At 35.5% G+C, this 17,373-nt stretch overlaps 1 protein-coding gene and 1 non-coding gene across 2 annotated transcripts; both read right to left on the reverse strand.

Annotated features, from left to right (window-relative positions):
- Positions 1–5,300: 5,300 nt before the first annotated feature.
- Positions 5,301–7,641, reverse strand: LOC133830984 (exocyst complex component EXO70H1-like). Its single transcript, XM_062261128.1, has one exon. The coding sequence runs from the start codon at positions 7,523–7,525 to the stop codon at positions 5,564–5,566; it is 1,962 nt and encodes a 653-aa protein (XP_062117112.1). The 5' UTR covers positions 7,526–7,641; the 3' UTR covers positions 5,301–5,563.
- Positions 7,642–14,815: 7,174 nt separating this feature from the next.
- LOC133833434 (small nucleolar RNA R71) lies at positions 14,816–14,923 on the reverse strand. The gene has a single exon (XR_009892814.1). It is a non-coding gene; the product is annotated as a small nucleolar RNA R71 (small nucleolar RNA).
- Positions 14,924–17,373: the final 2,450 nt, after the last annotated feature.

Below are 17,373 nucleotides of genomic sequence, written 5' to 3' on the forward strand. Positions count from 1 at the left end.
GAGAAACAGTAAGGTTGAGGAGGCGACCTGGGAGCTTGAGACAACTATGCGGGATCAGTATCCGGAGTTGTTCAGGTAAATTTCGAGGACGAAATTCTCATTAGGAGGGGATAGTTGTAACGACCCAAATTCACTAATAAGGCTTAAGGGCCTTGATTAGTGTGCCAGGAGGGCATTACTGGAGTAATTGTGATTTAATGAGTAATTATATGTTTAATGATGCTTGTATGATAATTGATTATATTATATGATGATATGATATATATATATATGTTTGAGATATATGTGAGAACCACATTATGATGTGGATAATTCTGCAGCCGGCGACTCGAGGCGATCCTAGGGTTAGGTAGCAGGAAAAGTCACAACGGGGCATTATAATTGACTTTGGACAAGTCAGGGGTATGTTAGGTATCGGGTAGTGATTTAGACTATCGGGTGATAAAAATAAATAATTGGAGATATATCTGAGGTTAGGATGTCTAGGCGGGATTATTGGGGGATTTTACCGTTTTGGCCTCGGGGACGTTTCCGGCACCCCGAGCCTTGGGATTAACTTAAAGGATAAGTTAGACTTAAGGAAGTCTTTAGAAGAAAACACAAACCGACTAAGTATACTTCTCTCAGCTCACTTACACGCTCAAAGGAAACCAAAGGAAGGAAAAACACAGAAAAACAAAGGAAAAACTACTGAGTTTGAGAGGGAACTGCTGGGATTGAGCTGTGTCTTTGGGAATTGAAGGAAGTAATCTGGAGGATTAGCTCAGGAACTGATCAAGGTCTGAGATAGAGCTAAGGTAAGTTCTGAATTTTCGTTTTTGGGGTTAGGAACTTAAAGAAATGACTGAGTTTTAAATGGTTATGGTTTTGACATTCAAGGTGGAAATTGAGGCTAGGGACTTTGAAGATAGGTCAGGGGATTCTTGGAAAATCGATTCTACAACTGAGGTAAGGTTTAAATTACAGTTTGATGGTTGAATTTGAGAGTTATCATGGCTGGTTTTGAGTTCTATGGGTTGAAATTTCAGAAGTTGGAATTGGGGTTTTGGTGAGTCTTAGGCTGGATTTTTGGTTGGATTGTGTTGTCTAAATCATTCTTATGTTGTTATTATTAATTGGTTTTGGTTTGGGGGCTTTGGGATAGCTTTAGGTGAGGTTTGGAGATTGAAAATGGTGATTTTTTCTGGGTTCGAAGGGTCGGGCCGCGGCATGGTTCTTGGTGAGCCGCGGCCCTTCAAGGGGTGTTGCATGCTGAGAAAGAAGGGCGGGCCGCGGCATGGTCCAAGCAATGCCGCGGCCCTTACCTGTTTTTGTGCCTGGGATGGCTCTGTTTGGGGGCCATGCCGCGGCATGGGTGGCCTATGCCGGGGCGCTTAAGGGATTTTGGGATTTTGAGATTTTAGGCTTGGAAATTTAACCTAAGGTGCTCGGGGTTGAGTCTTTTACTATATTTGGTGAAGTTCAATGTTCCGAGTACTAGAACTTGGCTTGGGAACTCATTTAAGGTTGTTAATGGTGTCTTCCTTCATGGTTGTGACTAGGTACTGAGCTAGGGCTTGAGGATCGGATCGCGCTCAAGGAGTATCGCCCGTAACTAACTCATTTGAAAGCTAAAGGTAAGAAAACCGCACCCGAATATATGGTTGTGAATGGGACTAAGTGCTCCGGAGAGTTGTATTGTGTCATCGTTGGTATTATGCCAAGGGACACGTATAAGCGGTCTAAGAGTACCGTTCATAATTTTAGCGCACGGGGCGCGAATTGGCCACCGGGAGCCAGAAACATTAGGATAACAGAGGGAGCAGCCTGTGGGCGCTAGCCCTGGTTATCGTCTGTGCATTATGTTTTATGAGATGAAATCCTTAGTATGTGGTATGCTTGAATGATGATATACTTGGAATTTATGAGATGCTATATGAGTAAATGACTTGATTGCTAATTGTTAATGCTCTGTCATTGCTGTGTTTTCTTGCTGGGCCTTGGCTCACGGGTGCTTCGTGGTGCAGGTAAGGGCAAGGGCAAGCTGGACCAAGCCTGAGGTGGAGAGCTCCGAGGTGTAATGTACATAGCCAGCCGTTCGATCACCATGGTCGAGGAGTGTGTCAGGACAGAGACTACCTAACTGCTCATTTTGCCTTAGTACGGCCGCTAATGTATTTAAACCTTGTAAATTTTGTAAATGACCTTTGAAACTGTCATTTTCGGGATCCCATGTAATGAAACAATGTTTAGTAATGAAAATGTAACTTTTGAGACCAAAACACTTTTAACCCTAGTTCCTCTACTGTTTCAGTAACACGTTTTACTTTAACGACTTGGTTAGCAAGTCTGGCACTTTATAAACACACAGTGTAACGGTCTTGGCTATCCAGGGCGTTACAGGGGATGTCTAACTAGTGGGGCAATTCTTATCCCATCAGGGCGAACTACATTAGCCCGCCTCTAATCTTCCCCATCATTTCTAGTTCTCTGCGCCTGAAGATCCAATCGTGACGCAGGAGGATTGGTTGGAACATTTTGCCTCTGTGAACCTATTCCAGCTCCTCCTCGTGGGTTGCCATGGGTATTCCTAGGCGTGTGCGATGGAGGCACCGAACTTGAGGTCGCGGTTCTAACCGATCGACTGATGTGCTGATGACCCCTATGAGGGCCACTAGGATGGGCATTTTGGCGATCTCGACTGTAGACACAGAACTTGGGGTGACAGTTCTGACTGACCGACTCGATTTGGATCGGTTATTCCTATGGGACTTATGAGACCCACTTTGCCTCTTTCCGACATTAACGTCGGTTGCAAGAGGGGGTAACCGAGCCAAAACTTCCTCAATTTGCCTGTTTGCCTTAGCAAGATAGCTTCTTAACTGCATATTTTCCAATTCAACCGCAACTAAGTAGTCTGGGTTTGGATTCGGTGGAAATGACGCCGAACTCCCAGTATCGACGTGGCCCACCGGTTGCTTTCCCGGACGTTGTTGAACTTTAGGTCCATGCTCATTTGAAACAATGGTATGATGGGCCTCCTGCCCACTAGGTTGTTCTATCCCATTGTTGTGCATTGAGCGAGTGACCACCATGATGAGATTTGACTGGGATTTTGATGAAAGCACTAATTTCTCCTCTCAATGAAAGCACCAAACTATTGACACGGTTTTTCGCCAACAGTGAATTAAGAAAATAACAAGGTTGATTAGTGCTTAATAATAAACCGAAATAAGAAATAAACTCTCAAAGACACAGATATTTTTACGTGGTTAAAATCCACCTAGTCCACGAGTCTATATTATTACTATTTTTCTCCCTCTATTTTGGAAGAGTTTCAGTATTACAGAATAATCGTCCATTTTCCTGTCCAATATTCCCAGTATTTATAGAGAAATTACATGGACAGGTTCGGGTAACTGCGTGAGTCAATCACAGATTTACACATTTATTACATTTAATATAAACTATTTCCATTTATATTAGGATATGATCTGATTACGAAATAAATGGTCTCCTAAAATCTGGGACATTAAATATTATAGGTTGGTCATAAATGATCGTATAAAAGTACTCGAGTCTTTGGGGATTCGCGTGTACGCAATATATTTGAATTACTATGAGCTGGATATTTCTCCGAGCTCGTACTTCAGCAGCCATTTGAATATCATGAACTTGTGCTTCACAACCTTTATGTCTGTAGCTCGGGTTAAACCCAGGACGCCTGACATCACTCATGCCTAGGTAAAACCGGAGTTGCTTACGTGGATAATAAACAGACATCATTTCTTTGGTCATTTCTTCGCATATTTATTTGCCAGCTGGACTCGAGCTGAGTGAAGAACTCGTGCTGAGATTAGGGTACACAAAACTAATATTTTAATTTAGTGAGTACATAGAAACTTAGTAATAAATATTCTAGAGTTTGTCATCAAGGATGGCGTGTCTTCCAAAAGGTGTTCCGCAATGAATTTGGGAGTCCAATAGTCTAGGATTACAAAGATGAGGGGATCTCACAGAATTTGTTCGTGAAGTTTGAAAGAGAAGATTCTACATCATTACAGCAAATTAAAAAGATGGAGTCTTTTACTTGTTTAAGTAAATTGAATTGCAATTCTATTTAAACTTAATTAAGTTTCTTTCTCTGGATGTGTTCCCATGAAGTAAGATAAATGAACCACATAAAATTATTGTTACTGTGTCTCGTATTTGTTTATGTGTTTTTCTCTGCCCAGAATTCTTGCGTGTTTCTATTGCAACAAATTTTTCCAGTATTTTATAATGCACTCATAATTAATTATAAAAAACAGATCTTTCAGCTACATTCCGTTCTACTTGTAGCTAGTTTCATTGTTGGTGTAGAACTAGTAGTCGACTAAATCAATCAGTCACTCCCTTGCATTAATTTCTATTAGTAGTGATTAGGGTATCATTACCATTTCCTTTTCATAATGGATAAATCAATTTCTTAAGCTGGATTTTTCGGTCACCACACAATTTAAATTCACAATAAAACCAATAAATATATATTCATAAATATGTGTGTTTGAGATAACTACAAATTCCAGAAAGAAAATGGTGTTGAAATAATAAGCCTTGTGGTTTGATGTGTCACCACTCTGTGAGAGACCCAACAATTAAGTGGTCTTCAAGAAATGTTAAATAGTTTAGTTAATGGTGTTTGAAAAAAAAAAAAGAGAAATGCATTTGTTTATAGTTTGACAATAGCATTCCCTTCTTTTTTGTTAGGCTGCAAATCACACACATATTCAATTTTGAAAAATATCAGAATAAATAAATAAATAAGGGTTATCAATATTGTTAGAATATTTCTGATTTTGTTATATAGGCAGGAACAGCATTTGTTGATGTTTGACTTGTTAACTAGCAAAATTAATTGTGAAGGAAAGAAGTTTCATCATGTGTTAATTTCAAATAATGATTTACAAAATTTGTCCACACACACGTAATTGAAAAATATTATATATATATATATATATATATATAGACAGAGAGAGAGGTTCTACTCATTTATCTTAACAGTCACTATCCCTTTTATTTTTCCATTTTTTTTGCGGATTTTGTGGTTCTAACATCTAAGTCATATAATTACCTCATTTTCACACTCCACAAACTCTCCAAACAAAAAAAAAAAAAAATACTAATATTAAAATGGTATCACATATTTATATTTACATTTACAATTTTTGTATGATTTTTGAGAATTTGTAAAGTGCTCAATAAAAACTCTTACTTTATTTTAAAAAAATAAACAAAGTCAATTAACGGAATAAGCTCGCAAATGGAATAAACAAAATAAATAAAGAACTTGATAGTTGATACCTTATCTTTCTGTATTATAATTATACAATTTTGCATACAAAAAAGTACTGTCATCATACTCAAAAAAAAATTAACATAACTGCCGTTTTATTTGAACCGTGGCATATAGATATTTATTTTACATAAAAATTTAGAGAAATATACATACAATATAAAAAATATAGGCCAAAAAAGCTGGCGATTATATTAAAAAGAAAACCGCCATTTTCTCAAAACGAAACGCACCGTTTTCTTTGAACTCTCACCGAATTCGCCAATGCCGCCACCGTGGCGAAGAAGACGGAGAAGAAGAAGCGGAGGAGCTCTCTGATTCCGTCATCCCAAAGAACAGGTCCGATATGTAATTCCCCACATCTTCGGGGGTATATTTGACATAACTCTTTATTTCTCTTTCCCCATTCCCCACTCTAAGACGGTGCGTTTCGTAGAACTCTCTGTAATTCGAAACGACCTTTCTCGCCAGCGAAACCTTGATCTCGTCTCGAAGTTTCTGGTTCGGTACCACACTCGCTCTTTGCTTCCGATAAGCTTCTTCAAAGCTCGCGTTGAAGTTTCGGAACACCGTCTTCGCTTCCTCCGGTGTCATCACGGCCGTCGGATTACTGATCTCCGGTATTGCCGCGATTACGTGGCCCCATCCTAGCCGTTCGTAGCTCGCTGCGAATTGTTTGACTTTTGTTTCGTGCTTTGCGGTCCATTCGTCTCCCAAGAGGTACTGGAGATTCGATGTACGGACTTTGGTGATGATGTGTTGGAGATTATTAGCTAGAAATAGGTACGAGAGCGAAACATCGTCGTATTGCTTCGCTTTTCCATCGAGTTTGCAGAGGAGGACGAGGATGAGCCAGGCTACTCGGAGAGACATCGCTGGTACTTGAGAATCTTCGGAATCAGAGCTGTCGAAGAATGATTCCGGTAAGGAGAAATTCATCGGCGGTGGCCAGTCGCGAAAGATGTCGATCAGGACGTTGCTATAGTCGGCAAGGAGTGAGAGGTAGTTCATGACGTAAATGGTCAGGCGGTGGACGCTGGCGCCTTGCGCCGGAGCCGACTTCGATGAGTCCTTTTGGATGGAAGCTTCGAAGTCGGAGAGAACTGCTCGGACGAACTCGGCTAGCTTGACGAGTGAGTTGAAAGCTTGTGTACGTACGACGGCGGTTGATTCGAACGAAAATATAGCCTCGATTTCGGGCCAGTTCTCGAAGATCGAATTGTACATGTCTAGTATGCGGAACATTTTCTCGGGCGTTCTCTTGCTCTTTGCCACGAGTTCTGGAAATCCAAACAGAAGAAGAGCTCCTTCTTTGGAAATGTCCAAAAAGCATGACTCTCTAATCGAATCGGAGGCCGCGAAAACGTGATCGCAGAGAATCCTCTCACCATTGAAGAGTGTTCTCATCGAGACTTTCACTGCTTCTAACCAATTCTTGATCCTCAGTTCAAGTACTTCCCAATCCGTCTTATTGATCTGAGACGAGCTTAATTTCTCTACTCCCATTCGATATATGCCTTCATCGATGATCGATTTTCTTATTATTTTGTATATGCTTATGCACTCTTTAGCATAACCCGCAGAGATCATGCATTCGGCGATGGATTTCAACTCGTCCATGGCAACAGAAGAGACCTGTTCGACGTCGGAGATGGAATCGCTTGCGACACGAATTTCATCATCAGTAGTGGCGCCACCGTCTTCGTCGTAATCGGAGGTGCTTGATCTGGCGGAAGCGCGTGAGGAACGAGTAGAAACTGACTCAGGATCCAAGTAAGCACGATTCATGGAGAGAATCTGGTAAAACTCTTTTTGGAGTCTCTTCATGGCAACCTGCATAAGACTCTGACAGAGAATGAGTTTCTCCGATGAAGAATCTTCGGTGACCAAGAAATGCATGGCTTTCTGGAGATCGTTAACACAGTGGATGAACTGCTGAGCTTCAACTTTGCTCTCGTAAAAGAGAGAAGTCACTTTAGCGTAGCTAGACGACTCTGGATCCCATTTCAAGATCAACACTGCAGCAGATTCGACTATCTGGTCCATCATGGAGTCGGGGAATAAGCTCTGCCGCCGAGTGGGAGTCGATGCCGGAGTAGTCCTTTGCGACGACGGAGACGACGAAGCTGTCGTAGTAGTGCCGTACCGAGATATTGAAAGCGACGGCGTTTTGGGGTTAAAGCAAATGCTCCTCATTCCTTTCCTCGGCATTAGACAATCAGGAATACTTTGTGTTTGCCTTGTTTATTGAGAAAATAGCTAAGCGCTAGAGGAGAGGAGAGAGGAGAGAAGAGAGAGAGAAAGGGGTAAGTGTTTCGTAAATGAGATGAAGAGAGTGTGCAGGTATAAATAGGCAAAATATAAGACAGTGGAACGACGACGTTTATAGGATAAAACAGAGCCAGTCCGTTGAGGACTTGAGAGGTTGACCTTCGGAACGCGTATATAGCGTAACGCGTGGCGGTCAAGTAACCAGGTTTCGTGAGCCCATGAACGGAGAAAAGTAGAATAGAGAGTTGGGGTCTAAAGGGTGTAATTGTAATTCAACACAATGTAATTTGATATATGACGCATCGGATCTTAATAATCAGTGACTATCAAAAAAATTGTTCGTTGATTGACGATATAGACTATACATGTAAGTTTTTTCACACGTGTATACACACTAACCGGAGTATATATATATATTATTTGTTATTTACCATAAGTTTCTTTCTTTATGAAGAAGTTATATATATATTATTATTATTATATTTGTATGTGAACAGACCATTTAGGTTGTAAGTTATTGTGTGTTTTTATTGTGTTAATTAATGCAACGAATGGAGACCGTTGTTTATAGAGAAACATTTTCGTAGCTTGGTTGACCTGACTATCATTACTAGCCTTGACTCTTTTGCTCAAAAGTTTTATACAATAATGGCCGAGCCAGTGCTCTATGAATAATAAAACGTACAAAAAAAATTCATATATAAGTATATACAGTATATTTGCCTTAATTATTTTGTTGTTGTTTGGAGCAATTAAGTACAAGATATTTTTTTTACATTGAAAGTATATTTCATTCATGTTTAAGGGTATTTTAACAGAAATGTCAATGTCTAATTCGCTGTTAAGTGTTTTTACATAGTGTAAAGTTTATTTATAACTTAGGTACTTTTATCATAAACATCTCTTAAATTTGATAATTTTGTCACAAATATTCATTTAATAAAGTATTTTTGTCTACGTTTTCCAGACGAATTTAATAGTGAGAATTGATGGCTATACCAAATTACACTAAAACATGAAAGGAAGATACTTTTGCCACAAAAAAATATTACTTATGTATTTAAGTGTTACAAACTTAATAATTCATCACAAATTACCCTATATACATTTATGTATGAAATTTTTTTGGCCTATAGCTCACACATGGCGAAAGGGTTATATATGGGTGATTATATGAAGTACTTATACGTAAGCAACTACATATTATCCTGTAAAAAGAAATAAATCAATCAGCAGTGACACACTACGTCTCCTAATTAACTATAGGAATTTCTTGGAAATTATAGATATACATATATAAATCTTCAACTTATTATATTATTATTGTTATTATAGACATGTATGTATATGTAGAAATGTGACATGAAAATGAATAAGTCTTATGAAACCTCCTTGTTCCCCACGCTTAATACTCAATTTCATTAGGAGTCTTAATCGGTTATGTAAGCCACTAATAATTTCATCAAAAAATACCTTTTTTATTTTATTAGCACGTAATTTAAATATGATTTAGACTAAAATTTTGATTTGTGGCAAGAAATTTATTTTGATTACCTAATTACCACCAATCTTGATATTTGATTACAGCCATGCATGTCGTAGTAGATATATTTGCAACTCTGATTAATTCTGATTTGTTTACAAAATAACGAGACTAATTAATGTCATTATCGGATCGAACCGCTCGTTCACATAAAATTAAAATAATTGACTAGAAATTAACATAGTGTGTTTGATTTTATGCTATATTTTTTTCTACCTCATAAATATTTTTTTATAAAAAAATTATTTAAAAATATAATCATTGGACTCTGTTAAAAATAATTGACCACACGATTCATCTTTCTATTCCTAATAATTTTAAATATAATTCGAACTCATGACAATTGTCCAATCTTTTATAATGTCATCCATCGACATTGCTTACTTTTTCAACCAGCTATATATTTATAAATTAGCGGCTGCTAAATATAAGTATTAATTCTACTTATTTATTATGTAAGTTATATAATTATGAATGGTTTGACTGATTTATAAAATGCCTTATTATTGCCTACATTCCCGTTATTCTTAATTTTTTTTTAAATATTTCTTGTTGATTAATTTAATACTATCTCAATCAATAAGACATCCTTGCTTATATTATATATTGTAACTCTTCAACATCAATGCCTAATTGAATTTACAAAAATACCCGACACTATAAATAACAGAATGGAATACCCATGAATTTTCATAAATAACAAAATTATCAATTTTATATAACAGATTTACAAACTCCATTCAAAAATTAAGTGTACACTCAAGTACTTAACTAGTTTGGTTAAAAATTTGTTGCAGGAATCAACTCCATCAATATCAAAATAATATGATTTGTTGTAATCATTTTTTATTTATTTACCTCGCTAAAATAAAATTTTATTTTTATTTTCATTCACTACTACTAAAATTGGACTTTCCCGACACCCAACCACGACAGTTAACTCTTTTGACTGTCATAATTACGTAGCGTGACTCTACGCCGACAGTTAAAAACTGTAGAAATAGAAACTAATGCTGATAGTTAATAACTGTCATTGTTGTTTTTTACTGTCGCTATTGACCCCAACGCCGACAATTAATTCGAGATCAATACCGACACTTAAAAACTGGTGTAGTTCACCCTAACGCCGACAGTTAATTCGAAATCAATGCTGAGAGTTAAAAATTGTCGTCATTGACCTCACGCCGACAGTTAATAAAAGTCAAATATAAAATGTTGTCGAAATTCAAATAAAAAATCTAAAAATATAATTAATAAATAATTTAATTTTAAAAATAAACTAAATTTTTTAAATATATATTTATAAAAATTATATATATTTATTAAACACTTTTAAAACTATTTTTTTTCTAAATTTTTCATATTATTTACTATTGTATTTATAATAATTTTTATATTAAAATTTAAATTTAATTATATAATGAGATAATAGATGAATTTATGTCATAAATTATGTATTATTCTCTGGAATAATTAATAAGTGACATTAAAATTTAGAAATGGAGAACTTTTGTTAAATTGTATTATTATTTATTGAGAAAAATAAATAATAAGAAATCTTTAAATTTGATAAAAATGAGATTTATCAAGAATTAAAATATTTATATTTTAAATTATGAGAATCAAAATAAAAGAAATTTTGATTACCCCATTGGTATATTATTATTGGAAATAAATATCTAGATGCTTTTAATTTTTCATTGAAGTGTAATTTTAGTTTTCTTTGCATGTGTTAATTTTGACCAACTAATAAAATAGCTGATTATCTGAAATTTGACTTGTTTTTCTAATTGAAGCTAAGATAATGAAATAGCTGCTTTTAATTGGAAGAAATGACTAATGAATAAATTTTACTAAACTTTTAGAATATATATTTTGATTGTTTTTTAGTGTGAAATTTTGAGAACAGTTGAAATATATTTGGGTTATTATTTAAGAAATTAATTATATGGGTAGTCTTTATCCATACATTAATATCTCCATTCATGTTATAAACATCATCTTAATTATTCCACATGGAACGCAATAAATGTTCACTAAAATAATTAATTTATAATTTAATACATTCCAAAATGAATTCTATGTTAATTTTTTCACGAAAGTTATTTTAAATATTTACGTAGTCGTAAATAGAAAATAGTGGGATAGAGAGGATATGAGTAATTTGATAATAGAAAAAATTTTATTTTATATAAAAGCATGTACACAATTACATTTTACAGGCTATATTCAAGAAGTGAAAAAAATCAAATAATAATATATAAATTAAAAATCTCAAAATTTATTTCATAAATATATAATTTAAAGTTTATTTTTCCAAAATTACAGTTTTCACTACATGACTCTATTCTTGGTCTCTCTTCTCTTGCAAGACTACATGACTCTATTCTTGGTCTCTCTTCTCTTGCAAGACTACCATCGTCGATGACAGTATCGTCTTTGACACAATTCATTAGAGAAAGTTATAATCTCAAGCCACAAAGAATTTTATATATTAGTATGTCACAATTCACAAATATATATATACAGGGGAATTCTCTTATAGAGACTTTACTTTAAGTCTTATCGGTAGGGCTCTCAGTGTTTACAACCTGTGAACAGTTTTTGGCGCAATTTTTTTTTATGACCGTTGATTAGTGCATGAAAATGCACTTATGCAAGCAAAAGTATCTAAATAAATTACATTTTAATTATATATTTTCATGAAATTAATATAAAATATTTATTTGATATGAAAATATGTGATTTTAATTTAATTTATTTGATTTTGTAGAAAAATATGGTAATTTTGCAAAGAGAATAAATAAAAAGGAAGTCCAAATCCATTGGAAGATGATTTATTCTCTCAAGGCCCAACTACCATGAGGAGATTGAAGAAATGGTTGGAGTCACCTTCTCCAAATCATATCACTAATGGATGATATGCTCTTCCACGTATAGAATAAATGAGCCAAATAATAGAGATTATATTCACAATATTGGCACATGGAGCAAAGTTGACCAACGTTGGGAGTATTCTCAATCAATCTCATTATTTGCTAGCATTCCAAGGCATCAATATCTCAATTATATTTGACTAAATGGGAGAAATCAATTTGCTACAATTAGTTTTCCATTATTATTTTATTCAAATTAATGAGAAAATCAATTCTAATTAATTTGCTTTTCATTTCCCATTGAACGGTTTTAGCATGACAAAATGCTATATAAAGGGGACCTCTTGTACATATTGGTGTGTAATTTTTCATTGGCAAAAACTATAGTAAATTTTAGTCTTATTTTGTCTATCTCTTCTCATATTTTCTCTTTAGATTATTGTGAGAATGACTAGCATTTTTGGCTAGTTTCCTAGATAAGGTAAAGGATGATCCTATATGCAAGGTGAAATTTATTTGTGTTTTGATTCACCAAATGCTTAAAGTTTATACATTTGAGTAATATATTTTTCTTCTATTTTTCTCTATCTCAATATCAATATATTTATCTAATTAGTATTATATAGAAATAGTCATGTTTTTTCTATGTGAATATGATTCGGACAAATATATTGATATTATAATTTTATGATTAGTCTTTTATTGCATTATTGCCAATAAGGTATATTGTCATTCTTAGATTTTTCATAAGATTATTTTCTATGATCTTAACGTGAGAATTATTATTACTCGAATACATTTTATTATATATGTTCTTCATGTTTTATCTTCCGATTAAATTGTTGGGAAGTGAACGATTTAATTGTGTTATATGTGTGAATCAAAATCCAAATAAATGAGCTAAGCATATAGGTGATTCTTGAAACCTTATCACTTTTGTTATTGAATTTTTCAACCAATTTTATTTTCAACATTTTCTCAAAAACCACCAACGATTTATTTACTTTTTGCGCTTAAAGTTCTACTAATCACTTTTTGATAAGATATCTCTCTGTGGACACGACCGCCCATACTACACTACAACAACCGCTTTGTGAAGACAAGTTTGGGCGTAATCAAATTTTGGCGCCGTTGCCGGGGAGATAGATATCAAAAGCTTAGTGGAATATACCGCCAAGAGGTAAGTAGCTTATTTCATTATTATTTGCTATCTTTGTGTAGGATAGTGATTAGTGTTTTATTTTATATATATATATATATATATATATATTTTTTCCATTTCGCTGTTAGTATTAAAAAAAAGAAAAAAAAAGGTTTATGTATAAATCCATGTCTGATGTTTCGTTCCATATATTTTTTTTTATTGTGTTTAGTTTATATAGTTTAATATTAATAGGTTCTTAAAAAAAAAAATAAAGAATAAATAAATAAAAAAAAGTCACATTTCCTTTTACATTTTTTTTCTTTCTTTCTTTAATTTGTATTCTCTTAATTCACGTGAGATCTTTTTTTTTCCTTTTCTTTCCTATTATGTTTATTTGTTTGTTATAATGTATATATATATATTTGTTAACTTCAATTTTCATTTATTTTGTATCTTTTTGTATTTAATTATTTTTCTTTTTTTTTTCTTTTTAGCTTTAAATTTATAGATTTTAAATTTTTAGATAAAAACTTAGGTCTCATAATTTGTGTAACATTAGGTTTTAGATTAGCTTTAATTTAGGTTCTTCCTCTTTAACTCTTGTTTTTTTAAAAAAAAAAATCATAAAATCCAAAAAAAAAAAAATCATAAAATTTAGCGTAAAACTTTTAGTATTGGGAACAATAGTGTAATGCTACAAGTGGTAAAAACTGAGAGTATTCTGTCTAGAAAGATTGGCTTTTAAGGTTTGTGATAGAGTACCCTCTACACTTTCCTGGGAACTTGGTTCTGTCTAGGAAAGTGTGGGACGAAGCGGTACCTTGGCAACCTTCCCAATCGGCCTGGGAATATTTCTTGTGTATGCCCTTGTATTATTACATTTTTGAACTTGTTACTATTTAAAAAAAAAAAAAAAAAAAAAAAAAAAAAAAGCTTGTTCTTTCAAAATAAGTAAATTATTTTACTTATTGGTCATTTGGTTGAAAAGGTTTGAATTGTGATTTTTCATACTCATCTAGTAACCTCGGGGAGTTCTGGTGAGGCATGTGAGATCATTTCAAATTGTCCAAATTTACCAAGGAACAAGTTTAACAAAAAAACAAAAAAACAAAAAAACAAAAAAAAAAAAAAAAAGAAAGAAAAAGGTCTCGTTTTTTAAAGTGGATGAATCGTCATAGAGATGAACTAGGGAGATTTGTTAGGAGACCCGACACCCCTAGTGACAATTCTTCTGATACATCCAACATTTCCTCTCCCATCTCAACAATTGCTCATAATCCTTTCGCAATGGCTCATCATGAGGAAATTCAGCAGAGAAGTCTGAATGACTATCTCCATCCTACTCGTACTCCCACCCCTTCTTGTATCATCTTTCCACCTAATATGCCCAACTTTGAATTTAAACCTGGCATGATTCAACTCTTGCCAAATTTCCATGGTTTAGAAAATGAAAATCCTTATGTGCATATTAGGGAATTTGAGGAGGTGGTAGCCACTTTCTATAACCAAGCTAATATCGCGGATAATGTGCGATTGAAGTTTTTTCCCTTCTCTTTGAAGGATAAGGCTAAAAGCTGGTTATACTCTCTGAGACCAAGGTCTATTGGAACATGGGATGAAATGACATCGTCGTTCTTCCACAAATACTTCCCTAACCACAAGACCAATGGCTTAAAAAGACAGATTTCTACTTTTTCCCAAAAAGACAATGAAACTCTCTATCAAGTCTGGGAAAGGTTTAAGGAACTGTTAACTCTTTGTCCCCACCATGGCTATGAAAAATGGCGCCTAGTCAGCTATTTCTACGAAGGCCTCACTATTCGTGAACGCCAGTTTGTAGAAATGATGTGCAATGGTGAATTCCTTCAAAAAGATCCTGAAGAAGCTTTGGAATATCTCAATGAGCTTGCAGAAAAATCTCATACTTGGACTGGTCCAAGTGCTACTGAAAGCACTAACCGAAATCGACCAGCAGGAATTTACCAATTGAGGGAGGAGGATAGCCTTAAAGCCCAAGTTGAGTCCTTAACAAAGCAACTTGAGACATTTAAGACAAAAGGTGGGCAAGGACTTCATATGATTGCCCAAGCAGGAACACATGAGCCATGTTTTGTATGTGGAGGAACGGATCATTTAGCTAAGGACTGCTTAGCTTTTAGTGAAATGAGGGGGGTTTATGAAGAGCAATGCAATGCCTTAGGGGCCTATAATAAGCCATTCTCTCATACGTACAACCCTGGTTGGAGAAACCACCCAAATTTCAGCTGGAGAGATCCCAACCAAGCACAATCTTCTGGAGGGCAATGGAGAAATGAGCACCAGTCTCAACCATCAAAAGCTCAACTTGCTCCTCAATATAATGCTCCTCCTCAAAGGAGTTCTCTTGAGAACGCCCTTCACTCATTCATGGAGGAGCAAGCCAAAATAAATCGTCAAATGATGGAAGAAATCAAGGAAATGAAAACTCAATTTTCAAAACTGACTGGATCCTTGGTTAATTCTGAAAGAGGCAAACTTCCTTCTCAGCCTCAATTCAATACACAAGGGCAACATATGGCTCAAACCTCCAACTCTAACGATCAAAACGTTAAGGAAGCTAATGCCATCACAACTAGAAGTGGTAAAGCTTTGGAAGATCCACCAATACCAAATACTACTTCAAAATTTCCAAATGTTGTCTCTGAAAGTGTGCCATCTAATGCTTCTGCAAAAGTTCCATTTCCCCAGGCTCTAAGACCTGCTGGGAAAATTCCTGAGAATCGAGGAGAAATCCTTGAGCACTTGACACAAGTGAAGATAAATCTTCCTTTGCTTCACATCATCAAACAAGTGCCAGCCTACGCTAAAATCATCAAGGATCTTTGCACTGTAAAAAGGAAGCATCATGTCAAGAAGACTGCTTTCTTGACTGAGCAAGTTAGTGCGGTAATTGAACAAAAGACACCGCCAAAATACAAAGATCCTGGTTGTCCCACCATTTCCTGTCAAATTGGGACTCATGAATTCAGCCAAGCCTTGCTAGACTTAGGAGCGAGTGTCAATCTCATGCCTTATTCTGTCTACTCGCAACTTGGTCTTGGTGAAATCAAGCCTACTTCTGTAGTCTTACAGCTGGCTGATCGTTCTATTAAGAAGCCTCGGGGTATTGTTGAGGATGTTCTTGTTCAAGTTGACAAATTCTATTACCCCGTTGACTTTCTCATTCTGGATACTCAATCTGTGGTTAACATGGAGTCAAAAATCCCTATCATACTTGGAAGACCTTTCCTTGCTACAGCTAATGCCCTTATTAACTGTAGGAATGGTCTCATGAAAATATCTTTTGGGAATATGACTCTCGAGGTCAATATTTTTCATGTTGCAAAGCAACCACATGATGATGATGAGTGTTATCAGACATTTCTGATTGACACGCTCATTCCTGAGGAGATTCAATTGCAAAGCAATTCTGATGATCTTGATGAACTCCTCTCTTTTTCTGAAAGTTCGGGTTTTGATGAGTCGATTAATGAAATTTCTTGTTACAAAGACTCACAAAACGGAAGAACAAAGTTTTGGCAACCTCGCTTTGAAGAGCTACCTAGTGAAAGGGAAAAGCCAAAACCTTCTGCTGAAGAGGTTCCTATTATTAAGTTAGCCCAACTACCTGAGGGTGTAAAACATGTCTTCTTGGGAGATGGTGATACCTTTCCTGTTATCATTTCGTCCAAACTTGATCCTTCACAAGAAATTAAGCTAATTAAGGTACTACAAAAGCTTAAATCTGCATTAGGTTGGACGATTGCTGATATTAAAGGCATTAGCCCTTTAATTTGCTCCCATCGGATCAATCTGGAGGATGGGGCAATCCCTCGAAGAGATCCTCAAAGAAGACTGAACCCCACAATGAAAGAAGTTGTGAAAAATGAAGTGCTGAAACTTCTGGATGCTGACATCATTTATCCAGTGGCTGATAGCAAATGGGTTAGTCCAACTCAGGTAGTGCCTAAAAAGTCGGGTGTAACTGTTGTTGAAAATGAGAAAGGGGCCCTTGTCCCCACAAGAACTGTGACGGGTTGGCGCATGTGCATTGACTATCGAAAATTGAATTCTGCCACCCGCAAAGATCATTTCCCACTCCCATTCATCGACCAAATCCTTGAACGTGTGGCTGGTCATCCTTTTTATTGCTTTCTTGATGGCTATTCAGGCTATTATCAAATTGAGATTGCAATGGAGGATCAAG

The sequence above is a fragment of the Humulus lupulus genome, chromosome 4 (genome assembly GCF_963169125.1).
Source record: "Humulus lupulus chromosome 4, drHumLupu1.1, whole genome shotgun sequence".
Taxonomy (NCBI): Eukaryota; Viridiplantae; Streptophyta; class Magnoliopsida; order Rosales; family Cannabaceae; genus Humulus; species Humulus lupulus.

Coding starts and splice junctions, on each gene's coding strand:
- LOC133830984 (XM_062261128.1), bottom strand. CDS start 7,525: ATGCCGAGGAAAGGAATGAGGAGCATTTGCTTTAACCCCAAAACGCCG.